The sequence below is a fragment of the Dermacentor andersoni genome, chromosome 8, assembly GCF_023375885.2.
Source record: "Dermacentor andersoni chromosome 8, qqDerAnde1_hic_scaffold, whole genome shotgun sequence".
NCBI lineage: Eukaryota > Metazoa > Arthropoda > Arachnida > Ixodida > Ixodidae > Dermacentor > Dermacentor andersoni.
The window spans coordinates 92,795,633-92,819,764 of record NC_092821.1 but is presented as its reverse complement, the minus strand read 5'-3'; the positions used below and the strand labels follow the sequence as shown (position 1 = coordinate 92,819,764).

Sequence of the window (24,132 nt, the reverse complement as noted above, 5' to 3'; positions counted from 1 at the left end):
GGCATTGAGTAAGGGGGGCAACAGTAATTACATGACGGAAAAATAACGAAGTGCAACATCGTTATACAATATTAACATGCAATGAATTCAGGTTATCACGGAATGTTTCACAAATTGAGATGGATGCAATGTGATCCGGGAGACCGTTCCAATGTGCAGTAGCTCTAGGTAGTGGTGATGAGTTAAGTGTCGGCGTTTGACCATGAATGTGCATGAAACTAAGTGTCTTGTGAATGCGTTGAGATGTGCACACAGGAGCATGAAGCGGCAAACAGTGAAAGTTATTACAATAAATGTACCTGTGAAACAGACATAAAAGAGCAGTGACGCTGCAATCTTCCTATGACTGAAATACAAGGTCTTGTTTTATTTGGGTAATGCTCGAATGACAGTCATAGTTGCCAAAGATGAATCTGGCTGCCCTATTCTGAATGACTTCCAACATACGGATTAGAAAATTTTGATATGGAGACCATGTCGATGAAGCGTATTCTAGTTGTGGGCGAACATAAATAAGATATGCTAATTTTCGTACATCATAAGGCACATTGGGCAAGTTTCTATGCAGGTAGCCGAGATATTGGAAGCTTTAGGGGAGACGTTTGCTACATGCGTTGTCCAGGATAAGTCCGATGAAAGATAAACGCCGAGATATTTGCATGATGGGGCAGTCGAAACTACGGTATTATTAATCAAATAGTGAAGCACTGAGTTAATGTGCTTTCGACTAAATGAGATTAACTTGCATTTGGAGGCGTTAAGGGACATCTGCCAAGTTACGCGCCATCTATAGATTATTTTAAGATCATTTTGGACAAGTTACAAGTTTTCAATACCATATCAAAAAATAATTTTTTTTAAGACCCACCTTAAAGATACTATTTGGGTATCTTGTATCTGCATCAAGATTCATTAGCAAAGACGTGTATCAGTAACTGTATTTTCAATACATCAGTAGAAGTATTGTGTATCTCAAGATACAAGATACACCTATTGCAGAACCCAAGACAATGCCTGTAGTCACTGAAGGGCAAGATACAACTGCAGACACAACATTGTTGCATAAGCTTGTAATTTTAATAACCAAATGCTATCAGGAATATAAATAAGCACACTGCCACCTAGAGATGACAACACACTTTCTAAAACTAATGAATAGTGAACGTGAGCCTACCTCAATTTTCTTGTGAAAATAAGTGTTCTGCAGTGCTAGTACATCAAAAACCTAAAGTAGGGTTACCACAACTAAAAGTGATTGTCAGTATTCGTCAGGGAAGTACATGATCAATAAGCCTAATTTCTAGAAATGCGAGACCATCATGAAGAATAAATAGCAGTTTTGACAAGCTGATAGCGTTTAAGGAACACGTTTTAACTGCAGAACTGAAGTCATCCAGCCCTAAAAACATACCCTTTTTACTAGAAACCTTGTACGTGGAACTATTTCCAAGAAATACGGGCTGAAAATGTGTTGCCATTTGCATTGCTGTTGTCAATAACAATTTTATGCACTTCATTTCTTACGCCACGGAGACGAATTGTCTGAAACAGCAACACATTTTTGTGTAGTACTTTAGGTGAACTTAGCGAGTGCAAATGCAACCCCTGCTGATTACTCGCACAGATGCTCTGTAAGATTCGAAGGCACAAAAGCAGTTGCTAAACACGAGAACTATGTTTTATTGTACTTAGTTCGCTCACCACGTTTACCCCATTGCCACTGTCGCACATCCCCCTGCATGTTTCCATGTTGTTTGAAGTCGTGGGAACTGAATAGATGCTTGTTGCCCGATTATTCCACGATAGCTGCATGGAATTTGGTCAGAAATTGGCCACTTGGTATAATCTGGATACCTCAAGTAAGAACAATGTGACTGCCGTCACCAGTAGCCAGCGACATGCAAGGGTGACAAGTATAAGTACACTCTAGTGACAAGGCAATGCGGAGCCTGCTCTCACTTTAGGGTCTGTGTTCTTGCTATATGAGTCAAGCTGTCGGTCTTGCTTTTCTTAGACAGAAGCTTCATTCTCTTTTTCTCTACTATTTTTGAGAACAAAGTTTTTGGACATTGCAATAGTGGACTCATATGCATCTGAATAGAGGCATCGATACGCTAACCAGAGTTTCCGCATGCTTGAGTTATAACAGTACATTTTACACAGTTATTACTGTTATTACGTATTGTGCGTTCACTAATAAGCAATTTCAAATAGTAACTTTATTATATTTACTTTTTTATGCTATAAGTGCCCAAATCACAACATAATAAAATAAATTATTCGCACAAAGAAGTCACATAAGAAAACCTGTAGTTACTTTGACGGAACTGCCACTAAAGAGTTCTCTTTGTTAAAAGTTTATTTGCACCCGCAAATTGCTTGCTCTAAAACAAAACTTGAATATGAAAAAAAAAAAATTTTTACTTATGTTTAGATATTCTGAACACATGCTAAAAAGAGAAGAACTTTATTTCCTATTGACTGTTAGTGTGAAGCGTTACTGTCCAAGTCCAGCTGGGTTCGCGGCTTTTGTGCTAAGTTAATTTGTTTGCATTTATTGACATTGTTTATGTGGGCCACCACCAGTGGCCGTAGCCCGGGGGAGAGTTATTCTGTAAGAGTCCACCTAGTGGACTGTCCATTTCGGCCACTGCTGATTGGCTAGGGCCGCTCGTCTCCTCCTCGTTCATACAGGTGCATCCAATCAGCAGCTGCCGAAATGGATGGTCTACTAGGTGGACTCTTTCTCACTGAGCTAACTTCGTCTAATCAAGGTGGCCACGTTCCTGCTAGCAGCACTGTTAAAGCTGAGGCACGCGTTTTGAAACCTTGGACAGTGCGTGGACGGTGGCAGGAACGATATCACTGACCCGCATGTTGATACTTCAATTACAATTGTAGCTTCAGGTCCGCCATCTTGGTTGCATCAAAGGTGTGGGGTGAAGCCCACTTGCAGGTTTTCACATTGTCTATTATTACTCGTTACCCCCTTAGACTGTTCCAGAATCGCCTTATGATATTTTTTTAGAAAACAGAAAAATTACTTTGCGTTTTTCTCTGTAAACACTGCAATAAAATTAAGTCTGTTGGCAAGAGTTAGGAAATTTACATGCCCACTATTGTATAGTTGCAAACTTGCAGTGGCCCTACAGTGGAGCTATTATGAGAAGCTAACTAATGTACCGAAGTATCTTGATTCAAATAGCACGTATCATAGTGGATGCAATTGGTCCACTAGTACCTTCGTATTTGTATCATGATACAATTTCAATTTATCTCTGCGCAGCATTGATAAAAACATGTTTTGTAAAAAGAGTAAGTGGAAGAACAGTGCATTTTTACTAAACATTTGACTGCACCTATCTCAAAACGAGTGATAGCTTCAAAATTTATTTCAGGTGTATTTACCTTGTGAAATCATTGGCTTCAATTTGTGTTTTGCTATAGGTGTGCTAAAATAATTAATTGAAAAGTTGATTAGTGAAATGTCATAATTAATCAACTAAAGAGCCTAATTTCCAGTGTAATTAATGTCAGCCTTTTCGAGTAATTCAGTTCAGTAAGTACATTTGTGCCATATGTCGCAAGCAATTTATCAAAGTTCTGTTAAGGTTAAAAACACCCAGTATATGGCATCGCACTTAGCAGCTTGTCTGTTAAAGTGCCCTTGTAAGCAGTAATAAACTAGTAACGCATAGGACAGATAACTGATGAAGTATTAGAGTTACAAAATGGGTGCGAAGAGAAGGGAAGCGCAGTCGAGGACGGCAGAGAACTAGAAAATATGATGGGCTCATCTGGCACAAGACAGGGTCAATTGGAGATGAGAGAGGCCTTTGTCCTTTATTGGACCTAGTAAGCTGCTGCTGATGATGATGAGGAAACTAATTACGAGTCTGTACTGCGCATTGTGTGCCCTGTGTTCATCTCTGTTTTTGTGCGCTGCTGCTGCAAGAGTGTGAAGCACTCACTGGCGCCTCCATCTTGGTTCACTTTATCTGTGCAGGCCACATACTTATGATCTGTTTCGCCACAACTGCAACAACTTTACACAAGAGGTGGCTGTGTTTCTCACAGGAAAGTCTATCCCCCAGGAAATCCTGGACCTCCCTGATGAGTTTCTGAGCACGTGAGTTGTGTGCAATTAATGCACCTTTTGTTTCTTTCATAAATTGCTCAACCAACTTTTCTGTTTATGTCGCTGGCATGTAGTTCCAGCAGGGAAGCATTCATGGCAGCGTCTGCATTCATTCACCGTCTGCTGAACAAGGCACCGCAGATGATCAGAAGGGAAAGAACGACAAAAGTTTTCGAATCAGTGCAGAAACAAAAGGGGTAATGCAAGCTTTGTTTTTGGTTTTGAGTGGAAGTGTACAAGACAACCAGGGATTCTTGTTTGTACAATGAGATATCTAAATTCAATATCTCCATTTAAATTGATGAATAATTCTAACTGCTGGCCTATTCTAATAATTCTAACTGGCAGAGGCCTATGTACATATAAGAGAAAAATGCCTTTGAATTCAACATCCAAAATCCACGCAACGATTATTTACAACGAAATTTTCGTTCTCATCGTCCACTGTTCGGACAAACCCTAGCCAAAGGCAAAGGTTCGATGTGTTGCTAGCTACCATAATGTCGTGTGTGGTAAAAATAATGTGGAAAGACATGCAGGAAGTTGAGACCAAACTGTAGTAAGCAGAGCCTCATACACCCTCCTTTCCCATCCAGCTTAATAGAGCAAGGAGGAGCCCCCAGTGCGCACTTCATCACGTCACTGCACAATCACCTATGCCTCACGAATTTGTTATTAGCTTTTTAGACCATGATTTGTCATTGCAAAATGGAACAAAGTGCTGCTGTTTGGCAAGCACACTCACCACTCCTCCTAACACTACAGGGGCCCTATAGTGTAAAATTATTCCAATTTGTTTTTATTTCCAAATCAACCATTAGCCCTCCCTGATAGGTCAGAATGGTTCGAGTCCAGCCCATATGGGCGGGTGTCACACCCATATGGACAGAGCCCGAGCCATTTTGACCTATCGGGGAGGGCTAATGGCTGATTTGGAATAAAAACAGATTGGAATACAGTCTACGCTTGTTACAATGGACCCACATATAACAGTGCAGCTTTATTTAGTCATTCTAGAGTAATTAAAGTACATAATCTCTATAAATATTGTTACGTTGTGTCGTCAAGCCAAAATTGACCACTGGCAGGCAGACGCAATTCGCCGTAATAGATAAAACTGTATGAGGTACTGTGATCCCGTGTGTAAGGTGGACGTCTTGCATAGGAGCCGCGATGTAGTGACCGTCGGGGACTGGTGAGGATGACACGAAGTCAACGTAAGTCAGTGCCGAAAGTGGCAACCGAATGAAGTCGACGGAACTGAGGCAAGTAGGGTGTTGTTCAGCGGGATCCAGAACAGGCAGGTCGAGGCGGAGAGTACTGGCGGAGCAATTGATGAGAGCAGAATGTGCGGAGAGGAAGTCTAAGCCGAGGATGATGTCGTGGGGACAGTGAGCAATGACTGTGAATAGCACGGTAGTGGAGCGATCGGCGAAGGAGACGCGGGCGGCACACATACCAATTACAGGGGCTGTTCCGCCATCAGCGACGCGGACAACGGGCGTCGTGGCGGGCGTGATTATTTTCCTCAGCCGGTTACGAAGGTCAGCACTCATTACCGACAAATGCGCCCCAGTGTCTATGAGAGCAGATACAGGAACACCGTCGACTTGCACTTCAAGAAGGTTCAGATGAGTGGGCAACGTCAGGAGAGGATTTGGCGGCGTAGGGAGCAATGCAGCGTCACCTCGAGGCGCTGCATCGTCTAGTTTTCCGGCTGGGAGCGGCGTCCGAAGGGAGTCGGCGAATAGGAGCGACGGGGCTGGGGGGAGCGAGATCGTCGTCGTTGGGGTGAAGGCGAACGAGAATAGGGGCGGTTCGGCGCAGGAGAATCGGTGGCGGCATTATCTGGCGGCATTATCATTATTAACTCCAGCGACTGCGACAGTGCCGAGAAATGTGCCCAATTCGATGGCAGTGAAAACAAATTGGCTTGTCGTCTGCAGTGCGCCATTCAGAGGGGTTGCGGAAACGAGGTGGGTAAGAAGGTGCGGGACGGGGCGGAATCGAAGAAGCCGGGTGGGTATCAGGGCGATGGGCCGAGCAGATGGTGTGAATACCCATGTTGGCGAACTCCTGGCGGACAACTGCCTGGATCAGAGAAACAGTGACTGCAGGTGCATTGTAGGGGCTGGAGTCAAAGGCAGCCGGATAGGCGGCTTCGATCTCGCGCCGGACAATCCTGGTAACATCGCCAGTGTTGCTGGGACGAGGAGCGTCGGCACAGGAAGATGTCGCTGAGGTGTTGGGCAGACGGGCAAACTGTTCGTCGATACGTCGGCTTTTAGCGAGTTCCAGGTGGCGGCACTCTTTTATAACTGCATCCACCGTCGCCACGTTGTTAAATATGAGCAAGTTGAAAGCGTCATCGGCAATGCCTTTGAGGATGTGGGAGACCTTGTCGGACTGTCATGTGTGCGTCAACTTTGCGGCACAGAGCGAAGACGTCCTGAATGTACGGGACGTAGGGCTCCGTTGACGTCTGCACACGACCGGAAAGCGCCTTCTGCGCGGCAAGTTGGTGACCGTAGGGGTTGCCGAACAAGTCTCGGAGCTTTTGCTTAAGCGAAGCCCAACTGGTGAGCTCATCTTCGTGCGTCCGATACCAAACTCGAGGTGTGCCACCGAGGTAAAAGACTACGTTGGCGAGCACGATAGTAGGGTCCCACCGGTTATTCCGGCTGACGTGTTCGTACAGGCTGATTCAGTCCTCGACGTCTTCCCCATCTTTTCCCGAGAATACGCCAGGATCACGGGGAGTGGGGAGAGTGATGTAGGTCGTCGAAGTGGCAGCAGGTGTCGGAGCCGGCGGAGTCGAGTTGTCGTCGCCGGGAGCCATGAAGGAAGGCTCGACGTACCGTCCACTGCGAAGCTCCGTGACGAGGTACAGGGAACGTCCACCTCCACCAGATATGTTACGTAGGAAGACACCGACGAAAAGCTATTTACAAGTATATTTACAAGGCAATACGCCGCAGTTGGCCAAGAGGCAACAGCCCGCGCTAGCTTCCAATCGTCGTCGTCGTCTTCTTACTGCTCGGCTCTTCGTCATTGAAAATACTATCCCGTAGCAATATTGTCTCAGTGTCGTCTTTAAATCGGAAATTAGGAATAATATAACCAACCTCAGGAAATTAGCAGAACTAAAGAAAAACACGTTAAGCTATCCAACAAGACATGGCGAGGTATGGATAGTACCGACACCTCGACTTAAACTATATTCTTCCATCTCTTCTTAATGGTTATAGTCTCATTAATTTTGATCTGTTTTCTTGTTCGCGTGAGGAGCTTCATACTATGTGTTTAAATAAGATGGCTTGAGTCTACTTGTGTGCACTTATTGCTGTTTCGTGTATACTTCAGTGATTACTTGATATACTTATCTGTTTGTTTTTTGTACAAGTTCCAGTACTGCCTCCCTGCTGAATTTTAGGTTTGTAGACTTGTCAAGCTACCCTGGTGTAGCTTTTTTCTGCAACCCCTCCATCTGTACTGTAAGATGGGAAAATAAATTGAAAATTGAAAAAAAGAATATACAGTTGAACCTCGCAATAACGAAATTGGCAGGGAACGCGAAAAAATTCGCTTTCACGAGAATTTCGTTGTTGCAAAATGAGACAGTACAGATAGGTAATGCGTCGCAGAACGAAACTTTGCCGTCAGAATTCCGTTAGCCTACTTTGGCAAGCTTTGCTTGAGGATATTGAACCACATTGCCGACAGTACAAAGTGCACCGCAAGCATCTATAAGCAGAGGCAGCCCTGCTGTGGAGCAGTATTCTCGGTCAGTTGCTTCCAGAGATACGATCCCGTTTGCAAGATTATGCGTAACTTGGCACCGGACGCAGAGCATCAGTGCTCCACGCAAACAGCAGCATTTCTCCAGCGCACGCTGTCGCCCATAGACGCTGACGTGCCCAACGCCGAGCGGAAAAGTGCTCATATCTCGTATACCCAAAGGCAATCAATCGAGGTTACGGCCCCTTCATGCAAATCTACGTCCGGTGCCGAATCCGCACGCAATGCCTGTCAAGTGGCACCGAAACCAGCGTTCTTGAAGCAAATGATGCATATTCCCGGACGATCGCTCACTCACTGCCTGATGCATGGCACTCCATGCTGCGACCACCATCTCAAGCGCCTTAAAGGATTCCGCGTCAGCGGGACGTGGATTTCCTTGTTTTTGCTGCATTCTGCTCACCAAGGTGCACATTAAGCACTGCACCAGGTGTTTAAAAACTGTTGTCATGTGCCGGTAGCAACATGCGTGCCACTTCGAACGGGTGATCATCAAACAAGATGGGGGCCATTATGTGTTTCCGGTGCATGCGATTGCTCCCGGCGCTTGGTTGTTTTTGTAAACAAAACTGGCGGTGCCTATGCAAGTGTGATGTGGTGGTATTTTATGCAATTTTAGTGCAGAGCAATCGTATTTGAGGACATTTTGGAGCCTGGTAGCCTTGCGTGAGTAGGTATTATGCAGGGTTACGTTCTGGCAAATTTCATTGATGCAGGATTATAGTACAGTGATATTTCGTTGTTGTGAGAATTTAGTTGCCGCGGGGTTTCGTTATCACTGGTTTCGACTGTAATGAAGTCGGTAACATTGTTAATTTGCTTTGTTATGTCGAATTTTCATTATTTGTCAGTTCCACCTTTTATGCAAATAAGTACTGTAGCTGATGGATTTTTCTAATAGGGAAGGAGCCCCCAATTTTTCGAATTATCAGGCAATAGGAAAAAACAAATGACAACCATGCACAGCCGCGGCCGCACTAGAAAAGGAGAGGTGTGCCAACCTTTCTTCCTTCCCCCACGCGTGCTTGATTACATTACCGTGAGCTCACTTCGCTCCCCCTCTCCTGCACAAGTGAGGGAAAGGGAGGGATGAGAGTGAGCCACCATCCTTCTCGGCTCACCCTCATAGGCTTTCATTCACACCCAAAGCATGCAGGGCACTGGGTGTGACAGGACCTTATTGTACTTGGACTTCAGACACAACATGATGTGACTCTGCTTCGGCAGTTGCTCTTAGTCGCACGATTTGAGGGGTGTGTTTGCAAGCAGCCGCTTGTAATTCAATCATTTAACCATCTTTGACCGTGGAAGTTTTTATTTACTGTCTTAGTATACCTTGGCAGCGCCAGTAAAATTTCTTTACATTGAAATCATGTATAAATGCACTTGGTTATATATTTAGGTTCGAAATACATATTTTTTTATGGATACGAAGTTATAAATAGTGTAATATTTCGTTATATTGAGAATTTTATGATATTGAAGCTCATTATATTGTGGTTTAACTGTACCAGATGAGGTTGGCCATGTGGTTGGCTACTTGCTGTATCCCCTAAATGTGTCCTAATAAGCTTTCTCCATGCCAAGGCTGACGTGCTTCACAGTTGCATTTAAAATGTGATCTAGTCAAGCACAGCACAATGCCATTAGCATTTTAGCCACTGGGCACATCTCAACAGAGTAGCATTGCTGAAGAAAGGTACGCACATCATGGCAGCCTACATATATGGTGAGGCTGACAGCTAACTGAAACATGAATGTGCAGTTAGTTATTCACTCAATGTCAGTCACTTTGCTGACCTTTTTACACCCCAAATTTCACCCTGCAATGCTGCATTTAAAGTGAAGCTTTCTTTGCCTTTTCCCCTCACCGTGCAATTTGCTGGCTTGCTGTCTTGCCAAATAGACATCAACTCATACCACTGGGCACATGCCCAAATAGACCACTTGGGTCACTGGGCATGTAGAACTGGGTATGTGCCCGTTCTCAGCCAATTCCCCAGAATGGGTGTTTTGATCGTAAATGGCTTTGCGTCTGTAGAGCCTCCAACTGGCGGGTCATTGGCTCACCTATATCAAGTGGCTTAGGGTGTGGCAGATGATATGATAGATCTTCTGATCATGTGGCAGATGATAGCCCCTGGTAACTCTGTAGATGTAGCACCATCTATGATCACAACAATGGGTGTGTGCCACTTTTACGCTGCGTGTATAGAAGCCTTAAATGTATTCAGATATGTCCAGTACTCCCCTATGTGTTTATTATCAACACTCTTCCTTCAACAGGCAGCATACATCATTTTCGTCTTTGTGATACAGAAAGCTAACAGCTACATGCAGTAAGGCTGCTGCTACCTAGCTAACTCAGACAAGCTTAGCATCACTTAGATTCCAGCATTGCATTGTACCTGCATGTTTTTTTTTTATTGCAATCTTTTTGGAACCACATCTTGATTAGATTTTTATTGAATTAAGTTTTTGTGTACTATACCTTCCCAACTACTCAACCCGGCAGCTTGTACTGAGCCACCTTGCAAAGACGCTAGGCCAGCAGACCAAAATTATGGTTTAACCATAAAGCATCCTTGTAATTGCCTTGTACATAAAGCTCTGCTAATGATTGAACGCATTAATTTGACAAACATTGCAGAAGTTGCCACTGCTACACAGCAGCATGCAGTTTCATGTCTGCGCTGTGAAATGGCCCATAATGTTCCTGTACCACTGGACCATGGTTCTCAGCTAAAATACGCCTCCAATAACAATCATGTTAAAGAACAACCATGCAGGAATGTGCTATGTTGTTTGCTCTGGGTTCAGTCTGGATTTGATTATTTTTTAAAGGATCAAAGCACAAAGCATTGATGCGGTGGAGAGGTCTTTCTCTTCTCAGTGCTGTGTCTGTGACAAAAATGCAGATCCATGTGCTAATTTGTAATAGTTTTGTTCACACCTTAATTGTCACTATCAATTTACTTTGACAAATTGTGGCAGTAGAATCATTCTGTGCTGCATTTGGCTAGCTGTTGAGGCAAGCGCATCCTTTAATTACACGTGCCATCAAAACACCTGTGCTGCACCAACATATGAGCAGAGTTCTAACAGATATGGCTTCAGAAGTCCTCTTGGTAATGGAAGGAAATGAAAACACCATAGTGGAAACACAGAAAGGGCACTTATTGATCCTTTTATGAAGCAATTGCTGCTATCCGAAATACATATGAGGAATAGTTCCTTGATAAGACAGTGGTGAATCTTCTAAGTTCGGCTCACTATGCAAGGATACTGAGCAGATGTTCACCCATGCCCAGCACCTAAGTCATTCACAAGTGCAGTCCCATAAATTGAAACATATACATGGTGTTGTTTTCACTCATATCGGTTTCTATCGATACAATACAAATCATAATTTTAGCCTAAAAAACATGTTTCAAGTTGCTTGCAGTTTCGAGTTATAACTAACTAAAGAGGTGCCAGCAAAATTTCAGCCAAAGCTGCGCCATAGTAACGCAATATTTTGTTGTTGTCGATGGGCTGGTGATGCCTTGGGTAGGAGAAATGTGCCCATGACCTATGTTTTGGAAGTGCATTTGCGATGTGAGGAAAAAGTTTAGCATGAAATGGCTACGATCATTGTAAAGGTACGATCATTTCATTAATTCATACGTTTCCTCTAGAGTGTACATACACAATGCACAAATAGACGAATAATAATAATAGATACTAATAATAATAATAATAATAATAATAGACCAATAGACGAAGCTAGCGTAGGCCCAGTTCTCCATCTTTTGTATGCTCAAGCTCAAGTTACATCAAGGGTGCAAAGGCTGATGGATGAAGTCAAAACAACAAATTTTGGGCAGTAATTGCAAAGGAACCAAAACTCAAAGCGTTATTGGTGCAGACTTCGTTACCTGACTATAATTTACCACTACGTGAGGCTACATGCTGTTACCCGATTTCCTGGGGCATGCAACTAATTCAACCATTTTCGATTGTTGTCCTTGGCCGATGTTGTGTTGTACAGTCCCTTTGCCATTTGTAGTGCACACATTTGTATATATGAAGGGGATCTGAAGTTGGATAGATGCCATAACTTAGAAAAGCGCCAACATTTCACAAAGTTGAGTGGCACAACCTTCGGTAGGCTAGACTGCATGCAAAAGTGGCTTGCACTCTTGAGTTTTCCAGGCCACCATGAGAGATTGACGTGTCTCTCCTTCCTGGACACTGGTGCACCTGATCAGCAAGGTGTGGCGTTTCAAATGGTCACAGATGTGGCAGCCATAAAGTTAAATGCTTGACAAAAGAGATCCAGAGAATGCTTGAGAAGTTGGGCGCTGTTTGTGGCACTGAAAAGAGCTTCAAAAAGAATGTGCATCCAGGGCGGCAGGGAATGCAGTGTAGTGTGCAAAAGTGGCCAAAACTAAGCGGAACATTTAAGCCATTCTCACAGAAGAATGCAGAATACAGGAATGCCCCACATATGTTCCCAAGAGACTTGAGAGACTGAATGTGAAATACAAATAAAATAGTACAATTCTGAATCAGTGAAATCATTTTTTTTATTTTGCATTTTTTTAAAGCAAGGTTCGAGTTTTCAAACACTATCATTTTAGATTACGTTACGCAGACTGTTTTGGAAAACTTTCGGGGGTTAAATTTTTTACAGGTTGCTATTATGGACTCAAATATCCAAGTTTTGTTTTCCTTCTTACAGTAAAAAATAATGTAAAAATTTGAACACAAGGTTAAAAAAGTGCACTTCTAGTGAGGCCAATTATACACAATTATTTTTCCATAATAATTACTGAAGTTTCAAAAAATAGCTCCATAATAGCATAGTTTGGGCCTTCATAATGTTATATAATGCATAAAAATGCTTTCTTTCTTAGTCAGTTGAAATCTTGAAATGCCATAACTCTTAACAAATTATCTATTAGGATAATTCATTTAGCTCTCGCCCTTATTATGGCGTCAAACATGTCATCCAATTTTATTAAATTTGAGCAAGCAGTTCAAAAGTTCTTTCATGGCCATCACCGCTTTAAGAGGGCCCTGTGACCCTAATTATGCATGTTCATTTTTATTCCACTTTTCTTTATTGTAGGACCTGACGATGCTTCAACAGCAGTGAAAGCTCTGAGATCAAAGCACAGTAATCCCTCTTTATAACAAAATAGCTTTACTTGAAATATTGCTTCATTCGAAATTTCTTCCGGTCCCGACCCAAATGCAATGCATTTTAAGCCGCCTTACTAGAAGTGCACGAAGAGCTTGACCCGCTTAGAGCAAAGTGTTGAGCGGAGGCATCGCCACCACTGAGTGGTGGCGACCCTTTGCATATGCCGTGTCAAATTAATACCATTGACAAATTAGTCTCATGCAGGCACAGTACAGGCCACAAAAGTACTAAACCCACGACTGATGACCGTCTAGTAACGGGTAACAAGCGAGTGCCGAGTGCTTCCAGCTCTTTACTACGGAGCGAATGGAAGCCGTCAAGTTCCATGGTGCAGTGCACCCGAGCCATTAATCTTGGTTGCAGTCACATCGCCGGTGTCCCTTGGGATAGAATCCACATGAAAATAAAGTTTTCTTGATGCTTTGCGATGCCAGAAAACTGCAGTCTCTTGGATGCCAAAAAGTAGCCAAAAGACTGTGGGCAGACTTGCGCCATAGCATTCCATGGGGTGCACTCGATGAACAAAGTTTTACCTCTATAAAGAGCACTTCCGGCACCGAAACATGCCGAAAAGCACAAAAGAAGTGTCCCTCCAATTATAAGTGCCATGCTCGACGCAAGGAGCTACGTTAACAAATCGAGAAGACGATTTTGGGGAGGTCGGTCTAGAAATTTGCTTGCCGCGCGCCATAATCAGCCTGCATCGCAATAAAACAACGCCCCTAGCTTTGTTGCAATTTTTGACAGTGCAGATCGACTGATAACTCACTGAAAACACGAAAAACCCGAGTGTCGCCAGGGGCAAGTCGGGCTGTCAGCATGGCGGGTCAACGCAAGCTGGTGTTTCCCCGGCGATTTTCTCGAGCCGGTCATGCTCGATTCGTGCCATCCAACTTTAGACAAACGGTCTAACTTCTTGGTAGGATCATTGAATTTCGTTCCTAGACATTTTTCAATGGTGGACACACGACGGTGCGCGAACACTGACACTCGAACTGTAGAATTAGCACAGTGTCGTCAACAATGGTGCGCCGAAAAACTCGTTTTGCAAACTTCATGGCTGCACACCTTGGGAGAAAATTGCCCAGGGATCATGCAAAGCCCCTGCTGCAAAAACGTTCAGTTTTTATGATTGCACTGTGTACTCACAATGAGCGGCTAATCTTTTTTTGAGCACAACAAACACAACCTTGGACTCAAGCCATGGCATTTGCAACGCTTTCCAGTGCAATACTCTTGTAGTCTTCCGTGACCTCCCAGCCCCCCTATAAAAGTGGCCACTGCCTTCCCCTCCTCATTTGCTCTCCAGTCTGCAAGCCGTTTGGATGCCAGTCACTCTCACTCGCCTTCATGTCAACTCCTCACCTCCTCGCTGCCACTTTCGACGTCGCTACTTCTCCAAAGCTGCCCTCATCCGGCCTGCCCCCCCCCAAACACAATCTTCCACCAACTGGTACCCTTCCGCGGTTCCTGCTTCTTGGTCTCCACAATCCGATCGCCTTTCTTCCACTACACATGAAACTGATGCCAAGCCTGTCATTGCAACCATCGCCATCACCAGCGTGCACTGACGAGGAAAGCCTGATGCCCTGACGACATTTTGAAGCTTCTGCCTTCTGCGTTGCCCGCCGCGTTCAGTCACTTTGTGCTGACGACGCATGCATTTGGATCCATGCTGCAGGCTTTGTGATTGTGTGTTATTCAGAGTGCTTTGTTAGGCATTCCTTGCGTATGCTTTTGTGTGATGAAAGTGTCTGACTTTGGAGCACAAAATTCTGCTGATAAAAGAAGTGGAAAAAAGCAGCCAGCAGAAAACTAACATCAGGAAGAAAATCGGCATACCGCCGTCTACTTTATCAACTGTATTGAAAAACAAGGAAGCTGTGCTGGATGGCTTTGAAAGAGCTTCTCGGCAAAGAGAAAGAGGAATTGTGATTCAAAATACCCCTAAGTGGAAGGTACACTTCTACAGTGGCTAAATAATGCCAGGAGTGCAAATCTCCCCATACATGGACCTGCACTTATTGCAAAAGCCGAAGCTCTCGCCCTCCAAATGGGCCATAAAGATTTCAAGTGCAGCAATGGCTGACTTGAGCAGCTCAAGAAACAACACAGCGTGACCTCGAAGTCGATCGTTGGCGAAAGTGCAGCCATGAACCGTAACACTGTAGACATATGGCACCAACATCGGCTCCAAGCTCTACTTGAAAAGTATGAAGGCAAAGACATCTGCAACCTAGATGAGGCTGCATTTTTCTACAAGATGCTACCAAATCGCACGTTCAGTACTGCTGGCGAAATCCATCCAGAGCAAAACAGAGCAAGGCGTGTGTCAAAGTGCTGTTTGGTGCCAATGCAGTAGGCGAGGACAAGCTTCCCTTGTTGATACTGAGGACAGCAGAGAAGCCGTGGTGCTTCTGAAATGCAACTATTTACAAGGAATGAATCTACAGAAGTAACAAGCGAGCATGGATGACTGCTGCTATATTTGAAGACGTGCACCTTCTGGATATACGGCTCGATGCACAGAATCGGCAAGTGTGTTTAATAATTGACAATTGTCCGAGCCACGGGAAGATCGACAACCTCAAGGCGATTGCTGTGGAATTTTTGCCTGCAAACGCAACCGTGGTACTGCAACCCATGGATCAGGGGAATCATTGAAACCACCTGGAAACTGTACCACAAGGCTCTTTTGCAGCGCATGCTCACAGCGTACGATACCAGCAAGAGGTACAACATTTATTTACTTGGTGCGATCCATTTGCTGAACTTTTCATGGAAAGAACTCGTGCCTTTGAAGATCGCCAATTGCTTTGCGCACGCCAGCTTTTCCTGCTCTGTCGTCGGTGACCCTGACGATGACCGGACTTGCAGCTGTACGCGGCTGTTCATAAATGTGCTGGTCGAGAGGTAGAAAGAAGGCAACTTTGAGACATTCGCGTTGGCTGACGCTGCTGCTTTCGTGGTCGCCCCAGTGATGGATGCGGAGATACTAATTGACACAGTTGGTGGCCCCGATGAGGACGAAGAGCCACGTGAAGTGCCAACTATGGTGTAGACGTGGGAGTGCCTTCACCTGCTTGAAATAAAGTTGAATGCATGGGCAGCGACCACGGCCTCATGCAATGCTTGGCCAAGTTAGAGCAGGGGTTGCTTGTGCCCAGTAAGAACTGGAAACAGCCAAAGCTCGGTGCCTATTTCCAATGCAGCACCAACCAAAATGTTTGGCCGTTGACTATTACAGCAGTTTTGACTTGACCCAAGTTTTTCAAGTGATGGCTACTTGCTCCTACCAGACACAGGGACGAGGGCCCAATGGTTAGCTCAAGTCTCTCAATCGGTAGTGCAGTAATCAAACTTTTCACAGCACCTGAATCTAAGATGCCTTTAAACATTTTTCCATTGATGGTGACAGGAACGGGAATAATACCCGCTTCTGTAGCACAAGACACCTGCTCAATCACTGATGATTGCTCGCGGTCATTGGTGTTGCCAGTTGATTGTTTTCCTGCTGTTTTGGAGTGGTGGACTGAAATTCCCTCTGCCACTTCAAAAATTCTGCAGTTAGTGGCAGATGACGCTATGTGATGAAATGTCCATTTATAGAGCAGTTCAAGCACAGTTTATGAATTCTGGAGGTATTCTCTTGGGATCTATTAAAAAACAAGCGGTGAATAATAACTCGGACGCCTCGGAGGCGTCTTCATGTTCGCATATTTCCTTTGAGGCAGCTTTCTTTGTGGCACTTGATTCTCTGAAAAACTGATTGACTCAATGCTCTCGTTGCGCTGACGATTCCGCATAGATTTCCGAGGCAAACGCCTTACCAAAACAGGACGTTCTGCAATCTGCGGTGTGGGAGGTTTAACTGCAACCAGAACTTTAATGTTTTCCTTGGAATTGCTGATCTAGTAGAAGCGCAGAAAAGAGTTTATCATGTCATCCAGGTTGTTAAGATTCTTGTCAAAGAAGTGTTTCTTGGCCTTGGCTTAAAGCATAGCCATGATGACCTGACACTGCTCCTGTTGCAATACTGGATCATTGCATTGTTCCATGAGGCCCAACTTGCAGTATGCGAAGTCCGTACATGACTCTCCAGCTCGTTGTGTAGCTCCGAACATTTGCTGCTTAGAGGTTACCCCACAATCTATGTTGTAACAGTGGCAGAACGCTACCTTTACATCAGCCCAAGTAGTGATATTGGCCGTCTTTATGTGGTGGCACATGCATGTGAAATATTTAGCTGGGAACCAGGAGATAATGAAGGGTATCATGACCTCTTCATGAATGCTGAAAAGATTTGAACCAAAAATAACTTGATGAAACCAGGCAGTGACATCTTTCCCAAGATGCGGTAAGGAGCTAGCTGTGGAACTTGGAAAATCAGTCGCAAGCGTCTTGGCACTCTCGGAGTAGCTTCGTCTTTTGCTTTGCTGCATTGGTTTCCTGAACCGCATTTAAGATTTATCGCCACAATGCTCAGTGCTCAGCCATGATAGCTTTGGGTTATAATTTAAACATGTCGGAAGACAATAAGAAACTGACAGACCTTTAGAAAGGTGACAACCTATTTAGTTGTTGGTCCAGAGAGCTGTAAATGGAGCATCCTTAGAATTTCTCGACCAGATATCCGAAATGAGGTGTCTGATGACTATTCTGTTCATCTCGCAGTAGTACGTACGGTGATATTGGTACACAGTTTGGGTGTCCCATGGTCGAAGTGTTTTCACTGGGAAACGAAGTACAAGGAAAATAAAAAAAAAAAGAAAAACACAACTGAGCACAGAAACCAGATTTTAAAATTTGTAGTGCCGTCGACTTCAAAAATTTCTTGGTTGTTTGACGTAGTAGTTCTGCGGAAACCCGCAAGGTGGAGAGAAGTAATGAATAAAGGGAAAATCAGACATCCACCCGTTCGTAGCAATTGCTACAAAGGAAACCCATACGGGTTCCTCGAAAGAAAAGCCTCAGAGTTGAAGAAAAATTTGTCCTGGTCCGGGACTCGAACCCGGGACCACCGCCTTTCCGGAGCAGCTGCTCTACCATCTGAGCTAACCAGGCGGCTAGCAGATGGCAGGGCGAAGTCGAATTTGTCAACAACTCGAAGCAAAGGCAAGTGTTTGACGTAGTAGTTCTGCGGAAACCAACTATGAGGCTTTTCTTTCGAGGAACCCGTATGGGTTTCCTTTGTAGCAATTGCTACGAACGGGTGGATGTCTGATTTTCCCTTTATTCATTACGTCTCTCCACCTTGCGGGTTTCCGCAGAACTACTACGTCAAACACTTGCCTTTGCTTCGAGTTGTCGACAAATTCGACTTCGCCCTGCCATCTGCTAGCCGCCTGGTTAGCTCAGATGGTAGAGCGGCTGCCCCGGAAAGGCAGTGGTCCCGGGTTCGAGTCCCGGACCAGGACGAATTTTTCTTCAACTATGAGGCTTTTCTTTCGAGGAACCCGTACGGGTTTCCTTTGTTGCAATTGCTACGAACGGGTGGATGTCTGATTTTCCCTTTATTCATTTCTTGGTTGTGTATCTTCGTGCATTTTCTCTCTCTGTGTTTTATGTGCATACAGTGTGGCGTCAAAAGTTTACGGGCTGTGAGATCTCTTAATGAACTGAATATTTCTACAGCCTGGTGCTCGAATTTCCACTCTGTGCTATATATAGTATCTTAGCGTGTGACACCTTTTCTGGCTGCGGTCATTTTCTCGAATTCTGCGGTCCGCAAACTTTTGACGCCGGCTGTACATACTTGTACTTGTGGAGTAAAAATCGCTTGGAGGACGACACTATTGCGTGTCTATTTTTGAAGACTATCTTCGCTTCGGTGCAGTTTACTTTGGATAGTCTATGAAGAAGAAAAGGTGAACCGGAAGGCTAGGCGGGCCACGTGGCCCGCTGCCCTAGATCTAGGGATAAATCCCTAGGGCTGGTGTCACTGCACCGCAAGCGGCTATGGTTAGACTGGTCGGACGGGACTTTGGAAACGTCGAATTTCCAGCGGGCTCGGCAGACTTGGCGCCGCCGCCGCGGTGTTGCCGACTCGGACCGGCGCGCTGAAATAACGGTCTTTTCGCCGACTCAGTGCAGCGGGGAGAAAGTTAAGCGTCGCGCCAGTCAACCAGAAGGAGAGCTTCACCATTGTCCACCTCTGATAGCCCTCATCGCGACGCAGGCTGAATGGAAGCTGCACCGAACACGCAGCCGGTTCTAGTTGCTGATGGCTAGCATCTTGCTTAGGGATGCCGCTTCTAGTGGTTGAAATCAGTCGCGAGTCTTGCGACGTTTCACTTGAGAAAAGTTTTACGCTTTTTTTTTTCTGTTCCTTTCCTAGTGTAGATGACTGACAGTTCGCACATTTCAGCGCTTCGTTCCTAAAGTTTACATCGACGCACTTCTGCCGCACGCGTGATTTTCCCCCCATTTCGACGCACTCGCGCTTTACTGACTGCTTTCTCGGGAAACACAGCCTGGAATCTCAGGTGGCGCGTGTTTCTTTCAGCCATGATGTGTTTTCTGAATTTCTTTTTTTTTTTTCTGTCTTTTATTTCCTCGCACGTCTGCTCGTGTCTACCCGTGTCGTCTGCCAGGCTGTTTCCTTCCGTTGCTGCTTGGCGCTGCGCCACGCGTGGCTCAGCGCTGAGACGCGCGCCTTTCTCCCTCACCCTCTTTTCTCCGGAGCGCGAAAGGGAAGAGGCGGGGAAGAGTTTCGCGACTCTGGCTCTGGGCGAGAATGAGTGCTCGGGGTTCTATTCCCAGTCGGGCACGCCCTCAAAATAGCGCCCACGCCTGTCAGAAGAGGGGAAGGGGTGGCGAGCGTGTATCGGCGTGTATTGCACCGTTGCGAGCGGGAGTAAAAGAGGGGAGGGTGTTATTGCTGCGCTCACGGTGCAGCTAGGGAAAGCCGGCTTTTAGGAGTTAAGCGAGCTGGAGTCCGGTGAGAGGGTGTGACAGGAGAGAGAGGAGGGATTCGGAAGCGTAAACCTGGCACCCGCTTCAAACTCCCAAAGCTGGAGAGCCGGCCGGCCACGCAGTCGGTTCTTTCTTTCCCTCCCATCAACCTCCTCACACCTCCCTCACAGTTGATCTCGAGGAAGGCTCCAGCGTCTATCTTGGAAACGGGCACACTTTCGGCCCGTGACCCGTCGACGACGCGGCTGCTCTGAGGTAATCGATGCCGAGTTCTTGACATGCCAGTTTATAATCTCCATTATGCACAGTTATGTACACGGAACTTCTCTCAGTTCTGTTGTGTGTCTCCTGGTCATTGGATCTGACTCTGTTCCTTAAATGGACATCCACATAGGGGAGAAGTGTTTTGGCTAGCAGCAACGCAAGTAGATTATTTTTGTTTCCATTTGTTATTATTGTATTGTTTTTCTGTCAATGTTTGAGCTTGTTCTTTGCAGTGGCAGGATTGTTTGCCAGTTGCGAGTATTATCTGACTTTTCCTGCTTGCCTATTGCTTTTAAAGTGAAAGTGCCATATTTAAATACAGATCTATGTGCCAACATATTTAAGCCTTGCAGATAACCTCTTTCTGAGCATAATTATTGTACACATGCATATGGATGCTCTTGGTTCTCAAAATTAGTAGATAATTCTGGCATAAACTTTCTCTTTGCCTTTTAGCAGTTTTGTGTGTTTGTTTCTCTGATCATCTGCTTGACTTAGCAGAAATACTAGTATGGAGTTCAGCCTTTGATTTAATCTTGCTTATAACTTCTCATTACTAAATTAGTTTTCCTTCAGATGCTACAGGCAGCTGTGTTGAAGGTGCATGTCTCTATGCATATTTGCTTCTTTTCAAGCAGAAAAGATGTTGCGAACGATCGTAGTCATGTTATAAGCGATTTTTTTTGGCAGCCTAGACATAATTTCTGAAATGTGCATGAAGTTTCGTATGCAGCTCTTGTATGAGACCTAGAGGTAGTGAGGTTTGGGGGCATGGTAAATGAAGCTCTGGTGGCCAAAATTAACTCTTAACTCTCCGCCGTGGCATAGCTCCCACATTACTTTGGGACATTAAACCTCCATAGTCATTCTAAGAGCAGCGTGCTATCTTGTTTGGGACACTAATGCATTAAACGTGCAGTTCCTTATTTTGTTTTCATGTCTTTGTTCCTGCGTCTCTCTTGTGCAGGCCTCTGGGCGGCACACTGCAGACTTACTTTGAGAACCTCTCACTTCGAGGGGAAACAGCACGTGGGCTCAGCTTTGGTGGTGGAGCTCCGACGGATTTCATTCCCTTCACCCCCGTAGATCCGTGGAACCAAAGGACCAGGAGTAAGTGCAGCAGTTATGGCAATATAGTTTTAATAAGCTATGGATATGGGCAAACCTGTCTTCTGTACTTATATTGTGTGGTCACTTCAGTTCTACTATTTCCTTCCTCTTCTTTCTTGAGGCACTCTGCGATAGTTTGTATGGGTGTGTGAATGTATAAACTGTTTATACAAATAGGATACCATTGTTTTGAGTCAAAAGTATTCAGTTCAGGAATTTGATATTCAGTTATGGCCAGACATATGGGTTGGCTACAATTGTTAGAGCCTACTTGTAGCAGAGAAAGGCCTATGCATGTGATCCGTGAGCTGCTTCAGATGTATGTTGTAAGTGAAGAAGGAACTGTAGTCACCTTTCACTTTTTGCTCAGTGGAAAGCTGCCCAGCTGAAAGGACTTCCAAGTAGCATTGTGTGTAATGAAGGAAGTATACAAAATTGTTTTGTACCACCTTCTCTCTCCACATACCTTTTCTACTTTCAAAAGCAGGATAATTATGTATATTTGATTCTATACTCAAAGCCTATATTTCCTTAAATGTTCAGTTTGATGCAACTTAAAAAATTGAAATTTTTTTTAGCACCCCTCATAGCATGCAATTCCTGTCTTTTCCTTTTGTGCACTGCAAAGTATGAGTAAGTATCTTGTGTCAATGCTTGTAAATCAATGTGGTGCTTTTTCTGGGCAATGCCATGCTATATAGTGGGGTTCTGCAGACAAAAGCGTAATAAATAATAAAAAATTGTGCACTTTATTGATGTGCGTTATTGTATTGTATTGGGATACGCGTGTGGTATGAAGGGATAAGAAGAGAGCAGATTGGGTGAGAGAACAAATGCGAGTTAATGACATCTTAGTTGAAAGGAAGAAAAAGAAATGGGCATGGGCAGGGCGTGTAATGAGGGTAGATAGCTGATGGTCATTAAGGGTTACGGACTGGATTCCAAGAGGAGGGAAGCGTAACAGGGGCCGGCAGAAAGTTCGGTGGATGGATGAGGTTAAGAAGTTTGCAGGGACAACATGACCACAATTAGCACATGACTGGGTTAGTTGTAGAAGTAGTAGTAGTTGTAGTAGTAGTTGTAGAATTAGCATAAAGCCAGTGTTAGCATTACTCGCCATGGTGGCTCAGTGGCTATGGCAACTTACTGCCGAGCACAAGGTCATGGGTTTGATTCCTGGCCGAAACGTTATAGCACTCATGTGCTGAGATGTAGGTGCTTGAACTACACGGGGTCAAAATGAATCCAAAGTTCTCACTAGGTCATTTCTCATAGTGACTATCCTGCCTCAGGACCTTAAATCCCTGCTACGTCTGGCCGGGTCAGAAGACAACTTCTGGAACATGTAGCACACTTGCCAACCAGAAGAGCCATCAAAGCACGAATAGCCGCATGCAGCAGCAGTATCATTGCTTTTAACAACAATCCGGACCAATGAGAAGCTGCAGAGATAGCACTTTTTTGGTGGCACGTGTGACACTACTAAAATTCTTAGTTCAACCTTGCTTCATTTTGTACTTATGTAGGAAGGTAGGTGACATGCAAAGCGAAAGCACTCAACCCCCCATAAATCAATCGGTGAAGGAGTTTTTTGCATTCTTGATATTTACAAACATTTGCAGCTTACATTCTGAGCTCAGCTTGAGATTGCCTGTACTTAGCACTTTTTTGTTGAGAATTATGCTCTGCCAATATCTTCAAAATGGCTTTCTGCTAACTGTGACTACTGAACACCCTTGCTGAACGAAGGAGGTATGTTCTATCACGGTATCGCAACGTATCTGTTACACATCCACACTGGTGGATTACTCACTGAGAAATGCAAGTAGAGAAGAAGCTCGTGTTTGATTTGTGTAGGTTCCATATCACCCCCTGAACAAGGGAGGCAACCAGCACCACCTGTGGCTCGAAACATGTCTTCGGAGACGGCAACAGAGCCGGCTACAGAGGAAGCCACACGGCCTGCTTCAGATACGGCAGCAGCTGACAGCAACGGGGAGATTGAAGACCGGCCGGCACCTGTCCGAAAGTCTCGGCGATACAGTGACCCACCTGTGTTCTACCCACAAGTCGACGTAAGTCAGTTGTTTGCCTTTTGCCTTACAACTTTTTTTTCACGGATTGCACTGCTTGCATATTATTTTAGCTCTGCATGCTTACAGTTTTCTAACAACAAAAGAAGAGTGCTAAAATGCCCGTGTGCTAATATGCTGTAGCATATTAAAGGACTTTGAGTTGTCAAAGTTAGAGCCCTCCATTGTGACATCCTGCATAGCTAGGGTTCTGTGTTTTCAATTCACTCAGACTCCCAGAAATGCAGTACATACATAAAGCTTTCGCCAGTTCATATTAGTGAGACAGCAGTTAAAAGCTCAGAACCGGGCTTGCCGTCTCTGTTGTTGCCAACAACAGTTGACAACACTTGTTGTCAGGTCACCTCCTCATCCTCAGTTTGACCCTTGCCACAGGATTTGAGCTATTGTCTCTGCGGCAATTGGCGGCTGGACGCACTAACCACTGCGCTATTGCACAGCTTTGGTGCTTGGTGATTTGTGTGGAGTTTTCCTGCACACTGCACAAACACTGAATTGCAAAAATGACAAAAGTCTTGTTTCCATGAAAGGGAGATTTTTAGAAACTACAGCAGAAATACTGTGAACAATTGAGGAATGATCAATGGCACATAAAGGCATGTCCACACAAATTGGAAGAAGGCGTT

The 24,132-nt window shown here is 44.7% G+C and overlaps 1 protein-coding gene and 1 non-coding gene across 2 annotated transcripts in view; both read left to right on the top strand.

Annotated features, from left to right (window-relative positions):
* Nucleotides 1–24,132, top strand: part of LOC126529337 (uncharacterized) — a 59,007-nt gene that overhangs the window by 15,313 nt on the left and 19,562 nt on the right. Inside the window, exons 4-6 of the mRNA XM_050176940.3 lie at nucleotides 4,007–4,129; nucleotides 21,271–21,413; nucleotides 23,271–23,488. Coding sequence (XP_050032897.2) covers nucleotides 4,007–4,129; nucleotides 21,271–21,413; nucleotides 23,271–23,488 — 484 coding nt within the window. The remainder of the gene's footprint in view (nucleotides 1–4,006; nucleotides 4,130–21,270; nucleotides 21,414–23,270; nucleotides 23,489–24,132) is intronic.
* On the top strand, nucleotides 18,468–18,542 carry TRNAS-GGA (transfer RNA serine (anticodon GGA)). Its single transcript has one exon. It is a non-coding gene; the product is annotated as a tRNA-Ser (tRNA).